General features: G+C 34.4%; 1 protein-coding gene across 1 annotated transcript; it reads left to right on the top strand.

Annotated features, from left to right (window-relative positions):
• The first annotated feature begins 4262 nt into the window (after nucleotides 1-4262).
• Nucleotides 4263-21428, top strand: LOC132274001 (casein kinase II subunit alpha-2-like). Its single transcript, XM_059775138.1, has 10 exons — nucleotides 4263-4464; nucleotides 5494-5623; nucleotides 6576-6770; nucleotides 9185-9342; nucleotides 12489-12579; nucleotides 12660-12725; nucleotides 18762-18844; nucleotides 19067-19130; nucleotides 19230-19298; nucleotides 20978-21428. Exons 1-10 carry the CDS (start codon nucleotides 4379-4381, stop codon nucleotides 21035-21037), a joined length of 1002 nt encoding a protein of 333 aa, XP_059631121.1. The 5' UTR covers nucleotides 4263-4378; the 3' UTR covers nucleotides 21038-21428.
• The last annotated feature ends 1631 nt before the right edge of the window (nucleotides 21429-23059 follow it).

The raw sequence follows: 23059 nt of genomic DNA, 5'->3' as shown, positions 1-23059 counted from the left end.
TTGCAGCCTTTTTCCTTGCCTTTTTTAGCCTATCATCTTTCTAATAATTGGTGGGTGAACTGGTCCTTTTTCTAGAATTCACCATTTTCCTCAATGACAATGGCTTTATCACATGTGCATAGGCTATGAGGTAAGTTTCCTTATGGTAATATGGATCCACATAGTCCTCAACATTATACCTTTTATAAATTATGGCTGCTACTGTATGTATGCATAGAACACCCCTTATCCGTCATTCATTACATGAACACATTTTCTATCCTAAGTCCACAGCCTCATTCAACCCCTTACTGTCAATCTCAAACAACCCATTCCCTAAATTATGGATATAGCACTTATTTGCCTTAAATTTTGTTTTCTCCAATTCATCTTGCACCTTAAGATATAAAACTCCTTCATTCCTCTCCATCATCTCTCTATTCTCTTGGATTCTCTTCATCAAATACCTACATACCATCTTAAACATGTAAATAATTGGTTTTTCCCTAACTTTTTTTAGCTAACTATTCCAGCTTTCATACATGTTGTTGCTATTCAAATCATATTTTGAATAAAGAGAAAAACCACATTTTGACCACAAGTTCAATGGGATTTTATCCAACCAAGCATATGCATCAGCATTGAGTCTCTTTATGGATTTCATGTGAATCTCAAAGTCCTCTACTGTGTATGCATTTGCAGTATTCCACACCTCCATTTTTAGTTCTAAATAGTTCCACTTCTTTTTGAAGTTCTCATAAATACACCTTACACAAAACCTATGGTCATTGTCATCTGTAAGCTGCTCTAATGAATCAATTAATCCCTGTAATAGCAGTAATGAAATTTGTTTGCATGATCAACGATAAAGAAAATAATATAAATTGACGACAGAAATGATTGCAATGACACCTTCTGCCTATTAGAGATGAATGTGATTCCAGTGGGGGGACCAATGATTTTCATCAGCTCATTAAGAAACCATGTCCATGTTGATTTGTTTTCGGCCTCCACCACTGCCATAGCAATTGGAAAGTAGCTATCATTACCATATCTTCCAACAGCACACAGTAACTGCCCTTGGTATTTGGTTTTCAAAAAACACCCATCTAGGCCTACAAAAGGGTCTACACCCTTTTTTATAGCCCCTTCACATTGCATTAAGGCAAAAGAAAAACCTTTTAAATCTGATATTACCTTCAATATCAAGCTCTGTCTCAATCTTTATCACTTCCCTAGGATTAGTGGTCATTAGTAGATTACCATATTCACACACTTTGTTGAACTGATCTTCATGATTACCTTCAATAATCTTTCTTACTTTTCCTTTCATTCTCCAAAGTTGGAATCTAGAAACACCAACTTCAAAGTCATCCTTGATTGCATTTTCAATAAGGGCACACTTCCAATCTGGATCAATTCTGAACTTATTTATGTATTTTTTGGCAAGCAACGTAAAGGTGGCCTGTCTATTTCTTTCAATTAGAGGGTAGTTAATATGTGTATGTGATAACTTATTAAGCATAGATGCCTTGGTAACACTATTACGGGAAACATGAACCCTCCAGCCACATTTATTAGCACATATAGCTGTCACCCTTTTTTTTTTTTTTTTTTCATTTTTTAAAAAACCTGAAGTCGTATCTGTTCTTTAAGGCATGCTCCCTTAAAGCGATTCTAAAGTCATTTGCATGCGTGAACTTCATTCCAATTGTCAAAGGTTTAGAACCCAAATCTCTCTCCACAATAAATTCATCACTACTGGGCCTATTACTTTCAACACAATAATCTTCTTCAGATGAACTGTGTACACTCCACAACTCATCACTTGGTGCATAAATAGATTCCCCAGACAAGTCCTCTAAAGCACCCCAAGCATCTATACCTCTATTGTCTTCAGTATCACTGTCATCATCAGTATCTAAAAAAACATGTTTAGCAGTTGCATCTTCAACATTTGCATGTTCAACAGTTGCATCTTCAGCTGTTGCATCTCCAAATTCAAAATCAGAATCACCAAAATCAAAATCAGAATCACCAAGTTCAAATTCAGCATCCCCAACTTTAACATCAGTATCCCCAATCTCAAATCAATGTCAGGATGATAACCATCATATCTCTCATTACTTGCGTCTTCAATGGCTACATCTTCCATATGTAAAGCTCCAGTTCCATTCACATTTCCATCCCCGACATCATTAAGTGCAGATATTTTAATAATTGAAAACCTCTTGTACATTTCAAACATGTCAAAAACACCTTTATCACCTTGCATCAATATAGTAGTTCTATCATTGGGATTTCTATAGTACACTAGACTTTTAGGATTAAAACCAATATTTTTTAAAATTCCCTCAATCTCTATGTAAGACATCAAATCAAGATTAATATCATCATAATACTCTACAATGCCATAAACATAATTCCACCTCTTATCAAAATGACCAGAATGATGAAATTCTACTCTGTAATACTTGTTCACGTGCTGCATACACTGTCAACAGGGACATGCATTATAACACACAATAAAAAATAAATGAAAATACCACTAAACACATAAGTGCATGCATATACCAACAAAACACTGATGATATGAATATTCAAAAGTGCATGCATATACCAACCAAATTAATGTTTAAAAAAACCTAATAAGATTTTAAATAACCCTAATCAGGAAAAACAAAACCCTAATCAGATTTTTAAAAACCCTAATCCGTTAAAAATAAAACCCTGATTAGATATTTAAAAACCCTAATTCCATAAAAAAAAAACCCTAATCAGATTAAACAAAACCATTATTAGCTTTTTAAAAACCTTTAATCTGATTAAAAAAAACCCTCATTAGATTTTTAAAAACCCTTTCATCAACATTAAACACACATACGAACATACTGGGGCCATCAAATTTGGTTGTTTATAGTAAACCCTTACTTTTTAATAGAGATTCAAGGACCCATAGAGCATTAACGGAAGAAGTGGTCCACTCCATTATTAAAGAACTAAACTTTTTTCTGAAAAACAAGCCCGACAACAAGAATCTTGATTTTACAAGCCACAAATAAACAAAACTATACCTTACACGACTGACATAATCAAAATCAAACAAAAAAAAGCCTTATCTTTTGGATATATACCATTGTGCTTGGATTCCACATATCGCGACAAATAAAATGAAGTCAGGAAGGATTTATGCCGCTTCTACAACTCGTCAGTTTCAGCATAAGTACGTCTCTGTTGTAGAGAGAGAGAGAGACAGAGAAAGAGACAGCGGTAGAAAGAGAAAGTGAAGTGTGTAAAGTGAGGCAACAGAAGACAAAGTGTGAATGCCCTAAGTGTGAATATATCCTAACTTCAAACGACGATGTATTGACAAAAGGTTTCTTTGTTTTTTCACATTTTATATTATATTATTACTAGTAGTTTTTTTAAATCATAGATAGATGGCTATTTTAGTCTTTTTGTAGCTTCGGTACCGGTCAATAGCGGTCAACGCTTAAAATGCACTAATTCGCACCATTTTTAAAGTATAGGGGAGATGAACAAATAATGGTGGGTTATACGCATTATATGGATATCATAGGGGTGTAAAGCGCACGTGAGCCTTAAAAATATTAACTTTTCTACTGATACCGTTAAAAAATATGTGATATTGATTAAATTTAATAAATACCAAAATTACCCTTTATTAATTTTCAAAACACCCTTTCACTTCCGTGTATAAATTTAAAAAATAAAGGATATAATAGTAATTTTACATTAACTAAATCTTTATTTATTTTTTAAAAAAATTGTAGGAATGACATTTTAGTATTTTTATCACCTTACTAATGACCAATTGACGAGAGGTTCTTATTTGCCCCTACAATAAACGTTAGGGAGTTTTAAAAACTTATAGGGGGTTATATAAGCTATATGTATATTATAAGGATGTTAAATGGCCGCAAACCTTTATTTTTTTAGTAGAGTAGTTTAAAATGTAACCGTTATTGGAGTTAGAATTACCAAAAATAAAACATACAGTAAATCACTATAAAATAATATTAAATGTAAAAAAATTATTTTGCTATAAAAATTTACCCCATAATTGTTCGGTTTATGGCGTATCTCTTTTGCTTGCCAAATTAGAAGGTGGGTGTTTGAATGGTAAAATGGGTGCATAAATGGGGTGGGGTGTGTGTGCTATTGACAAAATATATATGTAATATATGTATAGAAATTTGTTCTCCTAAATTTTACTATTTCATTGTTAAATAAATAAACTTAAATTTTATTTCCAGCTACGCTCACTTTGATTGTTCTCTTACCTTACCTTGGACGACGTCATATCGTTACAGCCCAATCTTTCTTGTAGATTTGTAGTTGGGCTTCTCGTCACCGGGTGGTGGTGGTCGTCGCGACTATGTCACAGTCTCGAGTTTACGCAGACGTCAATGTTCACCGACCTAGAGATTACTGGGATTACGAGTCTCTCATCGTTCAATGGGGGTAAGCCAAGAACAACAAAACCCTAATTTCACCCAAGAACAACAAAACCCTAATTTCATTTTTCATGTTTTCATATTGCTTTCTGAATCTGTACTTATCAAAAAAAAAAAAAAATTGCTTTTTGAATATTTCATTTTAAAAATCCATTGACTGCCATACTTCGTTGATTCTTGGATTGACATTTAGGGTTTGTAGATTGATTGCATAAGTTTCTCCATCAGTCTAAGTAATTCGCTTGAACGATGAATGGAGCTTCATCTTTGATTGAGGGTTAGATTTGTTAATTTTGTGTGTGTTTTTGTATATATTTTTGTCGCATCTGGAGTAAGAATATCATAATGGAACCACGAACAATTAGGGAGTTGAATGTCCTACATCGATATATATGTTTATTCTTGTTAATGTTTCATTGTTAGTTGCAACCTTGGAGGGTGGTAAAATTTTACTTCTTGAAGTTTATATGTACTTAGTTTGCACAAACACTTGAGCTACTTGCACAATCATTTGAATTCCTACATCCAATGAATCAACTACAAAAATGACTGTCCTTATCTTTCATGTCGCGGGTTGGCCATAATTATATAATATATGCCTTTTGACGGTTGATTTGGATAATGAAGTTGAGCAATTACAGATTAGTTTAAACTTGAAACTGTATAATTGCTCTGATTGTTCATCTTTGGCAGTAAGGAAAATTGAGAGAGGAGGATGGAAGAGAAACTGGTTAAAGGGTATTAAGTAATAGATCTCATACCCTCTTCTTTTCCATCATCACGTTGGTTTTTACCCTTTTCCTTTTGGATTCTTCTTGTTTATTCCACTTTCATCCATCAGAGATTTTCCAATGGAGTTGATGATGTTGTTTTAGACTCTGCCCTGGCTGTTCTAGTTTTCTTTTACATCTTTATAGATCACTCATAGTGGCATTGCTAGCACAGCAAGAAACTTTCTTTCTTTTAGTATTATCATGAATTATTTCTTTTAGGCGGCGCAATGTTTCTAACTTCTCTTTTCCTCTTTTATACTCAGTGATCAAGATGATTATGAGGTTGTTCGAAAAGTTGGAAGAGGAAAATACAGTGAGGTCTTTGAAGGTATAAATGTCACCAACAATGAAAGATGCATCATCAAGATCCTTAAACCTGTCAAAAAGAAGAAGGTGATTTATATATTTTCTCTGTACTTAGGTTCATTTAGTGTATAATTCATGCTTTGGTTCTTATTCCTACGTATGAAATTGTTTTGTGTTGAATTAATATATTGTTTACATAGGGCTTTGTTTAGTTTTAAGTTGAATATTTTGATATGCATGTCTTCCTATGTTCTGATTCCTGGAGGTGTAAGTATTTGACACGTGGGTGATATACATTTTATGTTAAACTCCACATATTTATGTTCACTTGTCTTATTGAATTATGGAATTCAATGATTGCATAAATTCTCTTTCTATTGAATGTGATCATATAATTCGTCGTTTTCAACCCACATAAGCATCCGGATATTGCATATTTATTGAGTAGAAGCAAATGTTTTTTTAAATTCTCTTTCTATTAAACCTTTGAGATTACATTGATATCAACTTCTGTGCGACTACTCACTGGTTGAATTTTGTATAATTATATGACAGATTATGAGCATGTTGACTACGTATTAAAGAAACTGTTAATGTTTCTTCATGTATCAGAGAAGGAAATTTTGTAGATCACTTCACTGACTTGCTGTCCCTTGAACTCTAGCGCTTCAAAATGTTCACATTTTTTTTGTGATACTGCTTTTTTTTAATGCTTCTTAGAAATTAGTACAATGAAATATCTTCTATGTTGTCATGCTTTCAGTAATAGTTCTTTCAACAAGTTTAATCTTTTGTATATAATACAAATTTAATATGAAGCTGATCGTGATTGTAGATGCTTTATTACTAAAGTATCTAGTGTGTATATATAACTACGGAATGAACTTTCTAGAAATTTCTCTTCTGGAAAGTGGCCATTCTGTTACTTCTTACATGCCTGAAAGTTGGAGATTTTTTCATAAATGGTTTATAATTTTTGGTCTATTTCTTCTTCTTACTTCATTCGTATATAGATACTGATTACTCTTTCTTTATGCAGATAAAAAGGGAGATAAAAATACTTCAGAATCTTTGTGGAGGCACAAATATTGTGAAACTGCTTGACATTGTTAGAGATCAGCACTCAAAAACTCCCAGTTTGATTTTTGAATATGTGAACAGTACAGATTTCAAAGTTTTGTACCCCACACTGACAGATTATGACATACGCTATTACATATACGAGCTCCTCAAGGTTCTCTTTTCATCTGATCGTCTGGAGAATTCTTCTTTTGGGATTGCAATTTTTGCTCTCATTTTATCACATATTTGTCGTGTGTTCTTTTGGGTGCGGCAGTTTTTTTTTTTTGGTTGTGTGTTGGGGGGGAAGAGGAATCATAATGGAAAAATGGTACCTTTCTTAGGAGAGGATGTAGAACTTGATGGTTTTTTTTTTTGCATTGAAGCATGTGGTTGTAGATTCCAAATATATGCATTAAGTACCAGGTTTTCTGGATGTCAGGTCAAGATCTTACGATAAAAAAAGAAACTTCTTGTGAATCTGTTAGAGGGCCAAATGGAAGCCCATTTCAATACTTTTATTTTTTTGGTAAGAAAGATTATATAAAAAAAGTGATCAAAAGGGGACCGCATCCAATATACAAGGCCAAGTAGGGCCTCTACTCTCTCAAAGAGCCCAAAAAATCAACTATCTCCTCTAAGGATCTATAATTTCACCCTACATCCCAACAAAGAAAGAGTGGTTATAATGGTAATTCCTAGATCTTTGTGGAAGTTTTGTGTATATTGTTATCAAGTGGGGCACCATTGTGTTAGACAGCCCTTAGAGATGTTCTTATTTCATTATAGAGATTTTGGTATTTGTAGATACATTGACTGCCCATCTGTTGACCCCGGGTAGGTCAAGTTGAGGAAACCAATGATTGGGCTAATGCCTTATTTTATCAACAAGGACCAAAGGAGTGCCTTATACCTTCAGCGAATACGTTTAGATCCATTGAGTGGAGGCAGACCTAAAATTGAGTGCCATTCTCTAACACCCTGGATTAGCTAATTGAAGAAACTGATAAATGGCTTATATCTACAGGGACTGAAGGAGTATTCTTTCCTTTCACCACAAAAAAAGAGATGCAGTCTCTTTGCTCAGTTTACATGTACTGGTTTTGAGGGAAGTGCCACAGTGAGCTGTCCACAACGTCGAAGCTGTAGCATCTTCTTGACTTCCAAAAAGCTCCTTTCTGTTATAGTTAATTTTGCTTCTTTCCCTAATCTTCTGCATTTAAGGGGAGCTCCATTATAGATTGCCCTCCAAATTTGGAGAGCAGTCTTTTAACTTTGTAAAATGCCCTTATCCATTTTTAAATTTCAGTGCCATCGCAATATGTACTTCAACATGTAGCATGTGCATCCCTTTAGTAAAATGATCTCATGGTCAAGTGTATTAGTCAATGATGAGATAGCATGTATCGTCATGCGGCACTTATATTAAAAAGATGCCATGCCCAATAGTGATGATAGTAAATAGGAGATTGCCTTAGGCATGTTAATGGTGTGTTATTGTTGTTTAATATATCTCTTGCATCACTTATAAACATGGTAAAAACAATTTATGGTGATAACACCTGGGAACATTTGGATTGGTTTCATGGACTTAGTTGCTGTACTATAGGTTAGTGAAGCCTATGCGCATGAATCCCGACTTCCGAGACATTCAGTAAGAGCATACTAAATTACTAAACCCACCTCTGCTGGATCTTGGGTGTTAAAGACTGGAGGCAGACCTAACCTTTTACGCTAGTTTGCATTATCAATCCTAGCTTTTACCATTGCACAAGTAGTGACCCCCTTCAAAAGCAAATTGTGTAACAAAAGTAGTGTACTTCAAAGATTGTCTGCTTTGATATGCTTATGGCAGCGTGTAGAATAATGTGTTGAACACACCCAACATTGCTAGTATGCAGGGTGAGTCATATTGTCAGTTATTTTTACTACATTGCTTGCTTGTTTTGATGTTTGTGTTTAATCTTCAAGGGCTTCATTGACCAAGTTATTCACACTTGAGATGTGGTAACTACTCCAGTTAAGAGTGTGGTGTGCTGATGTATGGCATTTGATGGGTTGCCAGGTGATATTGTATACAAGTTAGTTACACAAATGCATGTGACATCCATTGGATTCCCTGTGTATCTGGGTATACATACACATAATATATATATTTTTTGTGTGCGCGCGTGGGTGGGTCAGGGGTGGTTGGGTGGGAGGGGATGTGTTAGGGGCTAGGAATTCCATTTTAATTGCAATTTGGCTGTATTCAATTACAGTTGTTTTAATAACATGAGGAGGGAATTAGGTTGCACTAATGTTGACTTAGGGGGTTGAGCCGCTGAAGGATGGTCCAATACATGTTACTCAAGATATTGCTTCATAAATCTTTGAGTGGACTATTTTTGTTCTCTCAACTATTCAATATTTTTAGAAATATTAAATATTTATATATATGTTGGTGGATGTGTGGATTCATGTTACTCTCTATCTTTCATGTTGCATTTGTGTTGTAACTCCTTCAATTGGCAAATATATTGACTGCATCGCAGGTGAATAATACGAACTATTGCTTGCTTTACTAATCTAGGGCTTCTAATATTACAGGCATTAGATTACTGCCACTCACAAGGTATAATGCATAGAGATGTCAAGCCTCACAATGTGATGATTGACCATGAGCTGCGAAAGCTTCGCCTGATTGATTGGGGTCTCGCTGAATTCTACCATCCCGGCAAAGAATACAACGTCCGAGTTGCTTCAAGGTGAGGTTTTATAGATACAAGGGAACTTTTAAGAAACCTACGTGGTTGTTTATCTTCACTTGACCTTTTTACATGCACTCAATTTATTATATACCATTCTGATGCAACCTTTTTAAAAGCTGTGGACCCTATGTAAGTGCCAAGGAAGAGTAAACCTAGCTAGTAAGTTGGAAATGCTCCACAGTGCTGCTCTCTTGTCTACTTGGGTACTGCTGTTTTCAATTGACCCTTACCTTGCACATATTACATGTAATTTGGCACTCCAACTCTGTTTACTAAATGTTCTATAATTAGTAATTGGGTTGTGCACTACCAAGCATGTTAATTAATTAAAAAAAGGTAACTTTCCGAAATTGTATCAAAATATGATTTTGTGATTAGAATGGAATAGTCTGGGATGGTTTTCTGTGTTGGACAAAAAGTACTTCTCATAAGTTCTCAATGTCTCTATTATTATACATGGCATGGTCTCATAAATCTAATATCATAAATTCTAATGTATATTGTTATTCATCCAAGTAATATTGCCCTTTACCATGACTTTCTGTTTGCATTATTTAATATAGTTCTAATATTACTGCCAGGAAATGTCCTTTGAAGTTCTCCAATCCTTCAAGATACTTTTCCAACCCTCGTAGTTTCTTCTTTCTCACCTTTTTGAACACCTTTGCAACATCAGCTTTTTCATGATAACTTCCATTCAGGACTATTTCAATTTATCACAAATCTCTAAACCCAATTTTATTCGTATTTGGTATGTGACCCAGAAGGGTGTGTTCCCAATCTCAGACTTAAAAGAGTTGTATTCAAGTCGCAGAAATCTGTGATTTCAAATTCATCTGCTTGATCTACTCAGAAGAAGTCTATATTCAAATTAAAAAAATAAAAATGGTGAAAGTGGAAATAGACTTGGTTTGGAGGCCTTTGTATGTTTGTGTTGTGTTAAAAAGGAGTGATGAAGCATCTCTGCACCTTTTATCGATTGTCGCATTTCTCTGTATTTGTGGTAATGAAGGAAAGGTTTTTATCGTATTGTCTACTTGTAAATCCTCCCGTTAATATTATTATTTCTATCATGTCAAAGCCTCTGCCCTGGTGAAGAATGAAATTTAACTCCTTTTTTTTTTTTCGATAACCGGGGTGTCCGGGGATTTGCCCCGATTAATCCACGGGACCCGTGCATCGACCCCCCTACACGGATCTGGTAAGGTTCAGACTATGTCTGCGGTCGTGGCCCCAATGAATTGTTCGCTCCTAGGAGGAATTAAACTTGAAATTTACCTCCTGTGGGAGTCCTCTAAATAATTTGGGCCAGATGGACATCACGGGCATTTTTAGGGATGTGTTGGGAGCATTTTCATTTTCCTATTTCCTATTTCCTGGGCTTCTTGGTATGGTTATGCTTGTTAACAACCGTCTACTCTAAAAGCTTAAGCTATTAGAGAAGGTGTAATGTTAATATTTAAACCCTCCAATATGCCCCCTCACGTGTGACCTTCTTTTTGGTCCAACACATGTTTCAATTTTAATTATGAGGGTGATGACGAGGTTTGAACACATGATCTGGCCTGATTTTATACCATGTTAATAACCATCTACTCTAAAAGCTTAAGCTATTAGAGAGGGTGTAACTTTAATATTTAAATCCTTCAGCAATGCTATTAAGCAGCAAGTGTAGATCTCTTTAGAAGTCTCAGTTGAAGTCTAAGCTATGTGTCTTTGTCATTATTTGTTGGATTTTGTTTGTTTGCTATGTTTTTGTGTTTCTGGCTGTTTCTTGCCCAACACTTCTTTTTCTAATGATATTTTGTTTTTGTTTCTTTCTATTTAAAAGTAAATAGATTGCATTGGGTGAGAAAGGTGCTACTGATACTGCCAATCTGCCTCTCTTAGATAAATAAAGTTATTTCTTTGCGAGGTGTCTTTTTCATATCTAAAAAACCAGGTTCCATATCAATTTTTCTTAAGGAATTACCAAAGGGTCCAAGATAATACATATGAGTACCCCCAACCAACCATATTGAATTGATATTATTAAGACCAAAATCATCCTCTTCATGGACGGGCACAAGTTTCTTCCCCAGGTTGATATTCAAATTACAATTGCCTTAAAGCAAAGTCCGTACACATGATACTCGTTTATTGGGCCCTTGGTTGATCCTTGAAAAGATCATATCATCTGAATACAGAAGATGAGGGACTGAACTCTGCAATCACCTTCTCCTAAATTATGTCAAAATACTTGTCAACTTATTTGGATACTGGATGTTTCAAGGAGTAACCTCTCTTTTTTTAAGAAAAGAAAAGTAAAACAATATTGCAATTATGTTTGTCTGGATACTAAGATACTGAATGGTGATGTTGAGTTCTGTTTGAACCATAGTGGAAACTGGAATCAATGCCTTTGCATACTTGTGATAGGTCATTTGTAAAGCTTGAAGTGTGTGGAAGTTTATAGATCTTTAAAACCATGCCAACAATTTCAGCTATAGCATTCACCCTTTTAGTGATGAAATAACAAATGAAAATTCTACTACTTGGTGGAATTGCAGATGTTTTATTGATCAATGGTTAACACTGTATGGGGTTGAGTAAGGAAAGTGACCCCACTAGATTTTTTAAAACAAATAGGGTCTATTTGATATTTATTAGACTTTGATGTCAAGTGGAATCGTTAAAAAAGAACTTCAATATTAAAAAATTAATGGAAAGTTTAAACTTGAACGGAATGCAAATCGATATTGTTTATATGTACCATTATTAGTTCTTCATCAATTGTATAGGAAATAGTCGCTATTGCAACGTATTGTGATGAAGTTGATCTTTGTAGATTTATTAAAGTGAAGATCAATTTTATTATTAGTTCTCTATTTCCTCCACTCGGTTTTCTCAGCTCTGTTATTGTATTGTACATGCACCTGTTGTTTATGCAAGTATTCTGCCTACTTTGAGAGATTACTTAATTACATTATTGGGCGGGTTTTTATTTATTTATTTATTATTTTTTAATTTCTTTCTTTGTTTTTTTTGGGGGGTGGGAGGAAGGGGGGGAAGAGGAAGGCTGGTGATGGGGAATGTCAGTATCTTTCAATTGTACATTCATTTATAAGGAATTCAACAAATATATTTTTTTCCTTCCTTATCAGGTACTTTAAAGGACCTGAACTCCTGGTGGACTTGCAAGATTATGACTATTCTTTGGACATGTGGAGCTTGGGGTGTATGTTTGCAGGAATGGTGAGAGTTATGCTGGAGTGCATATCTATTATTATTGATGATATATTTCTAAATTGAGTTCTCTTTTCCTTCAACTGCAGATTTTTCGCAAGGAGCCATTCTTTTATGGTCATGACAATCATGATCAGCTTGTTAAAATTGCCAAGGTAGGGTTCATGCTATTGCTTGACCATTTACAGACTCTTTGTTTTAGATTTTGTCAATGTCCCTTTCAGTCCATTATTTTTGTTAACTGAGTGAGATAACCTTTAGTTCATTGGCAATTTTACACGGACTCTTTATTTTTAAATTTGTCAATATCATCGAGATAACCTTCAATTCTTTTCTCCTCCCCCCACTCCTCTGTGCCGCATTTTTTCTTTCTAATTTATTGGCATTTTTATGCTTAGAATAACCTGTAAAATTGCACTATCTACATGTGGGTTCATGAAGAAGTGCCTGGGTATGAGTAAACCATGCTTGATGAAAAACCCCTTCACCAAGCAAGCAATCATTTTACTGCTAACTTGCTGTTACTGTTAGCCAGCTCTCCAGACTTTAGGAGAGCTGCAGCTGGGCATGGTACTGCTGTTACTGCTCATGTCTTGTCAATTTTGGTGTCCAAGCTAATGTGACATGTGTAGCAGAAGATGCAACCACAAGGGTTGGGGGTTTAAAACATCTGATACAGCTGCAGCCTACGTTCTGATAGGCCTCAGCTGCTCTAAAAGTAAGAAAGGTTGCAAGTGTGCAACTCTTTTTATAACTGGTTAGAAGAAACTGATAAGAGCCAATACTCACTCACTTCCTCCCTTTTACTTGTTCTGGGATTATCAAATAATTCGATCCCATTTTGCCTCTCAGGTTATGAAGCATAACTTGGAAAGTAAATGACAGACCCGTTTTTTCTTTTTGATGTAGTATCTTATATTGAACATACAAAAAAGAAAAGAAATTCTTTTTTTGTTCTAAAATTTTCATTTCTTTTATGATTGGGTCTTGATTTACATGTGAAATCATGAAATCTTGATTTATATTTTGGGTTGTTGTAGGCTCAGTAAGCCTGAAAAGAGGCTGATCATTATGGTTGGGTCATTGGATGCCTTTGTAGATTTAAGTGCTTTCCTAATGTTCTAGGCTCAGAGATAGGTCAAGAACTAGACACTTATATAGCTTCATAAGTCAATTATGATTATTCACACATATTTGGGATTCTTAGTAGCATAAAATAATTGTTAATAAATTTAATATCGGGCTTTTTGGAAGTTGGCTGTTCCTGATGGCACCCCTTTGTTGATTTTATTATTAGCTTTTGTGTTTGATTTTTGAGCATCATACTTAATTTGTGGTCAACATGTATATGGTAAAGTTGTAATTCATCATAAAAGTAGTCTGTTTGATAGTTGATACATAGAGGGACATTAAAAAAAGTACAGATTTAAGTAAGCTATGTTCAGATTATTTATTTGTTGTGATGCTACTTGGTGATGTTTGTGGATTTAAAATATACTTGTCACCAAATTGGTTTATTACCTCATGGCTTTTAAAGGCTATGCTTAGTTGAGTTGTGGGAATTATAAAGAAATTTTGAAATTCAATTCACTTTAGGTAGATTTTCAACATGGAAGTGTTTCATGCTTTTGTTGTCTTTTTTATATTATTGATTTATATGTTCTACGTTTTTAAATTAGGACCTCGTTTTTTTCCTTCTTCTTGTTCTGTTTTAGCAACTGTGTCCCTTCTTGTTTTACTGTTATCAAGTTTTAGGTGGTGATTTGACAGGTCTTTGAGAGTACAAATTTTGTTATGATGTGGTTTTATTCTATTAGGGTTTAATTGTCTAGGTAATTAGTTTTAAATAAATCAGAATATCTTCTTATACTTGGAAATTTGTTTCATAGTTAACAAGGCTAAAACTTTTCTTTGTTTCCTTAAATATTTTTTGGCGTTTGTGGTCTTTCATGACTGATTAGTGCGTTAAGAGTCTTGTATCTCTTTAGGGTTGAGTACTGGGCTTATATAAGATTTTGGAGTATGGATGTAGCAATGGATTATTCTTTTAATCACTTATGGATATGACTATTGAGCTAGGAACACCTTCCTTCTAATTTATTAAAATTCCTTATGCTTCATTAAAAGAGTCAATATTGTCCACAGTATGAGTGCTCTGTCCACATTCAATTGGAATTATCATCAAATTTAATATTGTTGAAGGATTTAAATATTAAAGTTACACCCTCTCTAACAGCTTAAGCTTTTAGAGTGGATGGTTGTTAACAAATATTATCCCATGGTTTTCCAGGACCTTTTGATTCTAGCAAGAATAGGTTATTCAAATATTAAATTCTATACTTCTAAAACATGTTGATCCTTTGAAAATTGGTACTGGAATGTGGAATGATAGGAATTATTTGCAACATCTCTTCAAAAGTCATGGAGCATTAATTAACTTTCTAAGGGTTATTATTATTTTATTTTATTTTTCAACGGGAATAGTTCAAATCATGATTGGAGAAAATATGAATGTCTGATTTTTTGGAATTGACGTCTAAGTTCACTGTAGATGCTGAGTTTTTTTTTTTTTTTTTTTAAATGAAATTTCAAATTTTCTTGCTATTTCTTACTGTGTTCTGAAATATCGACTTCATCATTGTGTTTGAAACGACCTAGTTCCAATATTAATGTCTGATTTTTATAAAAAAAGATCTTTAATTAATGTTGGTGTTGCCCGTGGAGATAATCTGACAATATTTTTTATTTCTAACTTACAATTAAAATTTATTTTAAAAATTACTTCTAATAATTAAATTATCATGAAATAATGTATAACAAAATATAATTATTGCATTAAGTCGTTGAAATCATACTTATCCAAAAAAATTGATAGTCCTATTATTTAGATAACATAAACAATAGATTTAATATTATGAATTATCCTTTTCATCTATGCATGTACGGATCTCATTTTTTAAATGCCTAGGAATAGCTTGCTAGTTAACTGGTAGCCCAAATATTTAAGCCCTAATTTTGCAAATAAGACAATCGTATTAATAAATATTATCTGCCAGTTTAGGAAAGTAAAATACTTAGGAAGTTAGGTAGTGATATAAAAAGTCTTATGCTTAATTTGCCAAATTCCCCCAATCCTCCCTTGGAGAAGAGCATTGAAAATGAAACAAATGGCTATAAATTCATAAACCATTTTTGTCTTTATTTTTAGATCTATTTTTGCGTAACCTCAGTGTGCAGGTGAAAACACTAAATCTTAGTTTGTAGTGAAAGAACAAATGATCTTATTTTGTGAATCTTTTGAGATTCTCAATTTTTTAAGATTTATTTTCATCAATAGAAATTACATTATTTTTGAGTTTACCAAACGTATTCAGTTCAGAGTTTGGAGTGGGAATCTAATCAGGTTTTGGGAGGGTCTCTGATGTGAAGACATTGTTCTGGCTTGTAGGTTCCCTCGGTTGTTCAGGATTTTTTCGAGTAGACATGCTTTGGTTGTCTACTGTTATCGTCTTGATAGTGGGAGGTTGTCTTGGGATGTGCAGTTTGGTAAAGAGTTTCATGATTGGGAGCTTATGGAGGTTGCTGAGTTCTTAGGTCTGCTCTGTAGCCAAGAGGTGGTTTTTTTTTTTTTGCCGGGGGGGGTGAGGATTAGATGGTGTGGATGGGTCCGCCACTGCCAAGGGGGGTGTTTGAGGTTAGGGCTTTTTATCATAGTCTTGTGGAGACTCCGGATCACTCTTTCCAATGGAAGGAGATTTGGAGGTCAAAAACCCCCTTGAAGGTAACATCTATTGCGTGGTGTGCTGCTCATGGAAGCATTCTCACTCTCGACAATCTCATGAAGAGAAGGCAGATCGTGGTTAATTGGTGTTGCATGTGCAAGAGGACAGAGGAAACTTTGAATCACCTCCTTCTTCACTGCCAAGTGGTGAGGGATGTTTGGGCTATGTTTTTGGTTGCGTTTGGTGTGTCTTGGGGGGGTTCCCAAGATCCACAGTGGAGATGATTGAGGCGGCTTGGAGAGGAATAGCAGCAGATCCTTTGAAGGAGAGGAGACTCCTGTTTGGACTTTTAAATATAGTATTCTTCATACTTTATTCTTTTGGGTTAATGGGCGTAATTGTACATATTTGGGCTTCTTTTGGATTTTGTGGATAGCTTAAAGCTTTAGTGTCGCCTTTGGTGTCTTGTTTATTCCTTGGGAGCGCTCCCCTCTTGAGCGCCTTTTTTAATGAATTCTTACTTATTAAAAAAAAAAAATTGGAATCAGGTTACTAAATTGGATAACCGGTTGATAACAGATTTGGAACTGGATTGATGGGAGGGAGGGTGATTTAACGGTATTAGGGTTCTAACTTGGAGTGGGTAAAAAATTGTTTAGGGGCTTTACATTAAATGAAGAAAAGAAAATTAACAAAAGTTGTATTATTATGCAATACAAATAATGTGATCAATACGTAATAAAAGAAATTATATTATTAAGATTTGATTTTCATTCATAAAATTCAATCTACTCAAAAAAATTTATCTATTATTTTTTGTTAGATTAAATCAGGTTATTAAATTGGACATCTGTTTGATCACAGTTGAATCAATTTGAAAAATCCTAAAGTTAAAGGATTTATCACCACTGGGTTTTATCAATTTGCAAATTCTTCCTCAGTTAGAAATTCGGGCGGGGGGGGGGGGGGGGGGGGGGGGGGGGTTTGTGGTGGGGTGGGGTTGGTGTGGAGAAATGAAGTCATCCAAGACTTCTATGACGTCTCCTAGACATGTTTTCAATTCTCATGGACGCAGGGATGGACCCAGCAGGGGACTAGGGGGGGCAGATGCCCCCCCTGAATTTTTAATATTTTCATTTTATACCCTAATGTTTTTAAAATTTATGAAAATGCCCCCCTAAAATTACAATTCGCCCCCACTGGATTCTTTTTTTTTTTTTTTATAGCATTTTATGCTTCAAAATTTGATAATTTATGAAGATGCCCCCACTATAATTATAATTTGCCCCACTGATTTTTTTTTTTTTTTCATTTTATACTTAAATTTTTAAAAAATTTATGAAAAAAACCCTATTAAAATTACAAAAATGAACCCATCATATAATTTTGTACCCACAAATTAAAAATTCGCCCCCCCTCACCAAATTTTCTGGGTCCGTCACTGCATGGACGTCTCCATAATTTAAAAATAGATTTTCAATACTCCGGACACTAAACCGGAACATCTTGGGCACTCCTCGATATAATTGTATTGGCAAAGTAGAAGATGTAGTAGCATATATAATAACATAATATTTATGATAATTTCATAGCTTCATCTTTTAAGTTATTATTATTCATAGTATAGAAATTGAACGATAATTAAAGTTTTGTAACTATCTTACTCAATAGATGCGTATATATATATATATATATATATATATATATATATATATTTTATTTATTTGTATATAGCCATGTCCATTTCACATGTCTGTGTTGCAGACAGAGAGAGTTGGGGGGGCATTAAGAGACTACTGCATTGTCTGTAGGTTCCATGTCAAAGGTGTCTGGATCACCTAAATGTGTTTGGGAGTCATAATATGCTCCTTTATTACTTTTCTCAAGTCGTACATTTGTGTGATTGTAAGGAGGGCTGCAAGAAGTTATTGAAGGTCAACTGAAGCAAATTGCTTAGCTATTGTAGACTTTGTAGTGAACTCATATCCATTCTATTGTTGCACGACACTGTTATGCAATTATAGCTTTGAATTGTTGTGGATATTTTTTGCTTGAAATACTTGGTATATATTTTTGTGGAAATACTGAAATTTGCATTACTTCAAAACCGTGCTTTTTCTAGTAGAAACTCTGCATGTGGGTTCTGCATAGAGAGCTATCATGTGACACGAGCTTGCTCCAATGAAGGAGGGGTAGTTGTGTGTTGCCTAACAGGATTAGCAATATTAGTCCAGACTTCTTTTCCCATGCTGACGTGTCCATCTTTCCTTGGTTGAAAAGAAGATGGTAGAGAGTGGTTGGGCAAGTTATCATAGGAGACATGCAACTATTTTTTATTTTTTTATTTTTTGCGTCAACTGTCAAGAAATAGTAATCGCTTTTTATTTGAATTACGAAATATCACCTCGTTTGGTTTATGGGGAAGAAAAGGGGGTAAAAACTGCTCATATGTATCTTTTAATGTTACAGGTTCTTGGCACAGATGAATTAAATGCATATTTGAACAAATATCGTCTAGAGCTTGATCCTCAACTTAGTGCTCTTGTTGGAAGGTATCTGAAGAAAGTGAATATTTGACTTCAGCGTGAAAAACTGTTTTTTCTTAAACAAAAGTTGCCACTTCTAGCCTTTTGGACAGAAGATACCAGAAACAAGTTTGCAGCGCTCATTTCTTTCACCAACCCAAAAGAAAAAAATAAAAAAATAAAAAACTGAGAGAGAGACACGACATAAAATGCTCATTGGGTAGTTTTCTTTCTTACTCAATACTGCAGGCACAGCAGGAAGCCATGGTCCAGATTTATCAATGCAGATAATCAGCATCTAGTTTCCCCAGAGGTCTTTTTATCTTGCATCTTTAATACTTTGTGTTAGTTAGTTGGGAGTTACAATAACATATTTCTTGATTTGTTTTGGGCTTATCTATGTGACACACAGGCTATTGATTTTCTTGATAAGCTTCTTCGTTATGACCATCAAGATAGACTTACAGCAAAAGAAGCGATGGTATAAATTCGTACTTTTTTGCTATTTATCTTTTTTCCTCTTAAAATTTTTCTCACTTACATTGTCTTTTGCTTTATTGTTTTATTCCCTACATTAAACCTGCTTCCAATCGCTGTTAAGAGATTTTATTTATTATTCTCTTAAGATTTTTTTTTTTTTTTTTTTTTTCAAGTTTTGTACAAGATCATTTGTTGATAAAATATAGAATACGCCTATGGGTTGTGTTGGGACGTGAAGACTAGGGACGTAACTAATGAAGAAATCTGCAATTGATATGCTTGATATGAATTGGGATTAGGACCATTACCTCAAGGTTCTGATACGTCAAAGTGCTCTATACCTAACATAGATCTAGAGGGATGAATATATGTTGTTCAATTTTTAACTAATAATATCTGTTTTTTGAAATCTAATAGTAATATTTTAAAAAGGAACAGTATCAATTATCTAAATATATAGAGAGCAAAAATGAAATATCAACTAATCACACAAACCTATGTCGAAAACTCCAATGGAGAAAAACCAGGACCTAGTCCAGGTAGATCAAATCTACTATTAGAAGAAAGGTAATATAAACTTACGCTTTCAGATTCTAAACCTAATAATTCTCTAGTTACTTTTGAACCAGACTTTGCATCAGATGATCCAACCTTATCTCTGTTGCCAGTCAACGAATTCGCCCTCACATGATTTGCGCTTCAACCCTGCTTTGGTCTCTATGACTAGTAACACCTGGTTGTTTGTTTGGGTGGCAACTCATACCCCTCAGAGATTACTTGATGCTTTCAATTCCATAGTTGATCAAGCTGGTATCACAAGTCCCTATGGTCAATTGAACTTTCTATTTCTTTGGTGGAAAGACCTAGAATGGACAGGTTGTGAGGGCAATGGTTGACAAGTTGATGTCTGAATAGTAACTCGCTATGTAAGCGTGACGTAGATGATAAAAGGAAAAATATGCTATGAAAAATATGAATATATGATCTCTTTCTATGTGCTCTTTCAATAATATGTAAAGGATACTTAGCCGCAATGTTTATTCCTAATATAATTTATCAAAAAAATGTATATTACTATAGGAAAATAAAGCCAATTAAAATTATGATTTTAGTGAATTGCTTTTGTAGAGAGTCCATCGTGTGTTACTTCAAGATTGTAGCATGTTCTAATATTCCAATCTTAATCTATCCTGGCCATATCTTTCGGGTGAATGAGGTTCGGGATGCGTTGATAAAAAGTTTATTCCCTGCAGGATTGTCAATTTGATCTCTGTGGCCTGTAAGCATCCATTTTTTATGTTTTTATGTTGTGCGAATGGGATTCATAGACTTTGGTGTCTTTCAATATAGATTATGGACTGACATTGGAAATACCCACAATGACATTCAACCATTGTACAATTGAATTCCAAGCATATGCATGCGTAGGTACCGATAATTGTTAACTTCAAAATAAGGAAGTTTGCTTCTTCTGCTAGATTTCGAAAGAAACAAATGAACGATAATTTTGGACAGCACTTCCCAAGGATTTGGCTGGACATGCCAACGTTGTGCATTTGAGCTTTGCAAATTCTTCAATTATACGTTTACTGATAAAACTTCTGTAGTTGATTCTCTCTTGGACTTGATGAATCTTTTTTCCTTCTGATTTTTTTTTTTTTTTTTTTCTTTTCGTTTCAGGCTCATCCTTATTTCTTCCAAGTAAGGGCTGCTGAAAATAGTAGGATGCGGACACAGTAATTGTGGTGTCTTTTAGTTTCCTTTTGTTTAGAAGTGAAACTCTCCATGTTTAAGGTGTCAAGTTCATCTATGTATACTTAGTCTGCTTGACAAGTACTTTGCCTACTTTAAGCGGTTGGCCTGGTTGACATTATTTTCCTGATGGTGTTCTTTGACTCCTGCATCTTTTCCAGAGATTGTACATTCTGAACTCAAATCAACACACCAAGCTCCTTGGAGTGTGTATATTATCTGATATTTGTACTGTATTTCTTAATTGCACTTGGGCAATTATAGACGGTTGTAGTTTGTTATATTTCTGCTGCTTTTGTTGGACATTCCCTTGCTTGAAAAATTACAATTAGTGTACTAAAAGTTGGAACAATTATCCTTTAATCATTTATTTGTTACAGTGGTTCCCCCTCCCTTTTATTTATTTATTATTGCATTATCTCTGAAAAATTGGTTGATATTTGATATGCGGTATTCAGAAGGTAACTGAATCATGGCCAAACTAGGTTCAGATAAAGGGAAAGTTTTTTCTCCTTTAATGTTTGGTGTATAGGGTTAGACATTTCATTGTTTTGCCTGTTTTGAACTGTTTTGGGAACCATTACTGTTTCTTGGCAAGAAACATACTCTCTACCATGCATTATTCTGTTCCACGTCAATATATATGCATCGCTTTGTTCCCTCGAAAACCGAAAGAAAACAGATAGCCAGAATAACTAACAGTAAGTTCCATATCAGGGAAAATTAGTATACAGATTGTAGATGCCATTTTAGAGGATGTAGCCTAAATAGGTAATGAGATTGTTACAGACATGATTGAATATTTTGAATCAAGTTTATGTTAAACTGCCTAGAGGTTTATTACATTCAATCAATTCCTTTAGTGCTTTAGTTTTTCATTTTTTTTTTCTTCCTTGAAATATGCAGTGGGTTCACTATGTAAAAGGTTAAGTTTGTTATACAAGGAATATTTCAAGATCAGATCAGTGAGTAACAATTCTATGTTCTAAGTTCTAAGCATTTTACTGCATAAACTTACTTTGCAGGATGGTTATTACATTTGTATCTACATGTTAAGTTATATTTTTCAACTGTATGTTGATATTCCAACCGCTAATAAAAACACATATCTAATACAGATGCGTATGGTGGGCAACCAATTTTACAAAGATTTTGTGATGTTTTGGGATTCAAATCCCATACAAGCCCTTAAGATCAATCAGTGAAAAGTTTATACATGGGATATTTTTCTCTAATGACATCCTTGGATCAAATGCTTAATTCAAGAGTCCCTTTATGTCATGTCATAAGGGAATCGAAACCCTAAGAAGTTTCAGAAAAAGTTGCACTTCAAGACGGAAGGGTGAAAGATGAAGTGGAAGAACTGTGTGTTATCCACACAAAAGCACCGCACACATGAAATGCCCAATGTTGTTACATCCTAAAGAGTCCTAATCTGAGTCCTTCATAATATAGCCATTACCAGTGACCAAGTTAGTAGAGCATTTCCCGAGCTCATATTCGAATATCACATCTTCAGGCAAAATCACGAAGTCGTTCAGTATGGCCAATAAGAATGCATTACATGAAATCGTCCATTATGGTCAATAAGAATGTATTACATCCTAATCGTTGATGTGGTGCAAAAATAACTGGATACATCATCTTTAATTATTCACATGTTTTAACCAAATGGCCACCAATAAATAAGGATTATTCATAGCTTGATTTGGATGATAAATCACCTCTCAATTTCCATGCTCAACTCTTCACATGACATTTTCATGACCCATAATGGTAATTGAGTTCATGCATTGAATTTTATTTCATTTCCTTCTTCTGTTTTTAAATTTCTATTGGTGCATTAACTGCTTTTAACCAGCACACTTCATTTTGTCTTGCAGATAAAATGAAAGGAAAATGATACTTGTTCCGAATACTCAGATCCAAAACTCAAGCCGATGGTGATGTGTCACTATAGTTGTACTACACTTGGAAAGATAAAATTTAAAAGACAAAAATATCCTTACA

Source organism: Cornus florida, unplaced genomic scaffold (assembly GCF_030987335.1).
Source record: "Cornus florida cultivar Cherokee Brave unplaced genomic scaffold, ASM3098733v1 CherokeeBrave_3.0.0_Hap2_Chr09, whole genome shotgun sequence".
NCBI lineage: Eukaryota > Viridiplantae > Streptophyta > Magnoliopsida > Cornales > Cornaceae > Cornus > Cornus florida.
Note: the sequence above shows the minus strand (reverse complement) of the source record. Positions and strands in the feature narration are given on the sequence as shown.

Excerpts from the sequence above, each read along its gene's own strand:
- LOC132274001 (XM_059775138.1), top strand. The coding sequence starts at position 4,379 with ATGTCACAGTCTCGAGTTTACGCAGACGTCAATGTTCACCGACCTAGA. Across the intron at positions 4,465-5,493 it reads TCTCTCATCGTTCAATGGGG|TGATCAAGATGATTATGAGG; the intron begins GTAAGCCAAGAA and ends TTTTATACTCAG. Across the intron at positions 18,845-19,066 it reads CTTAGTGCTCTTGTTGGAAG|GCACAGCAGGAAGCCATGGT; the intron begins GTATCTGAAGAA and ends TCAATACTGCAG.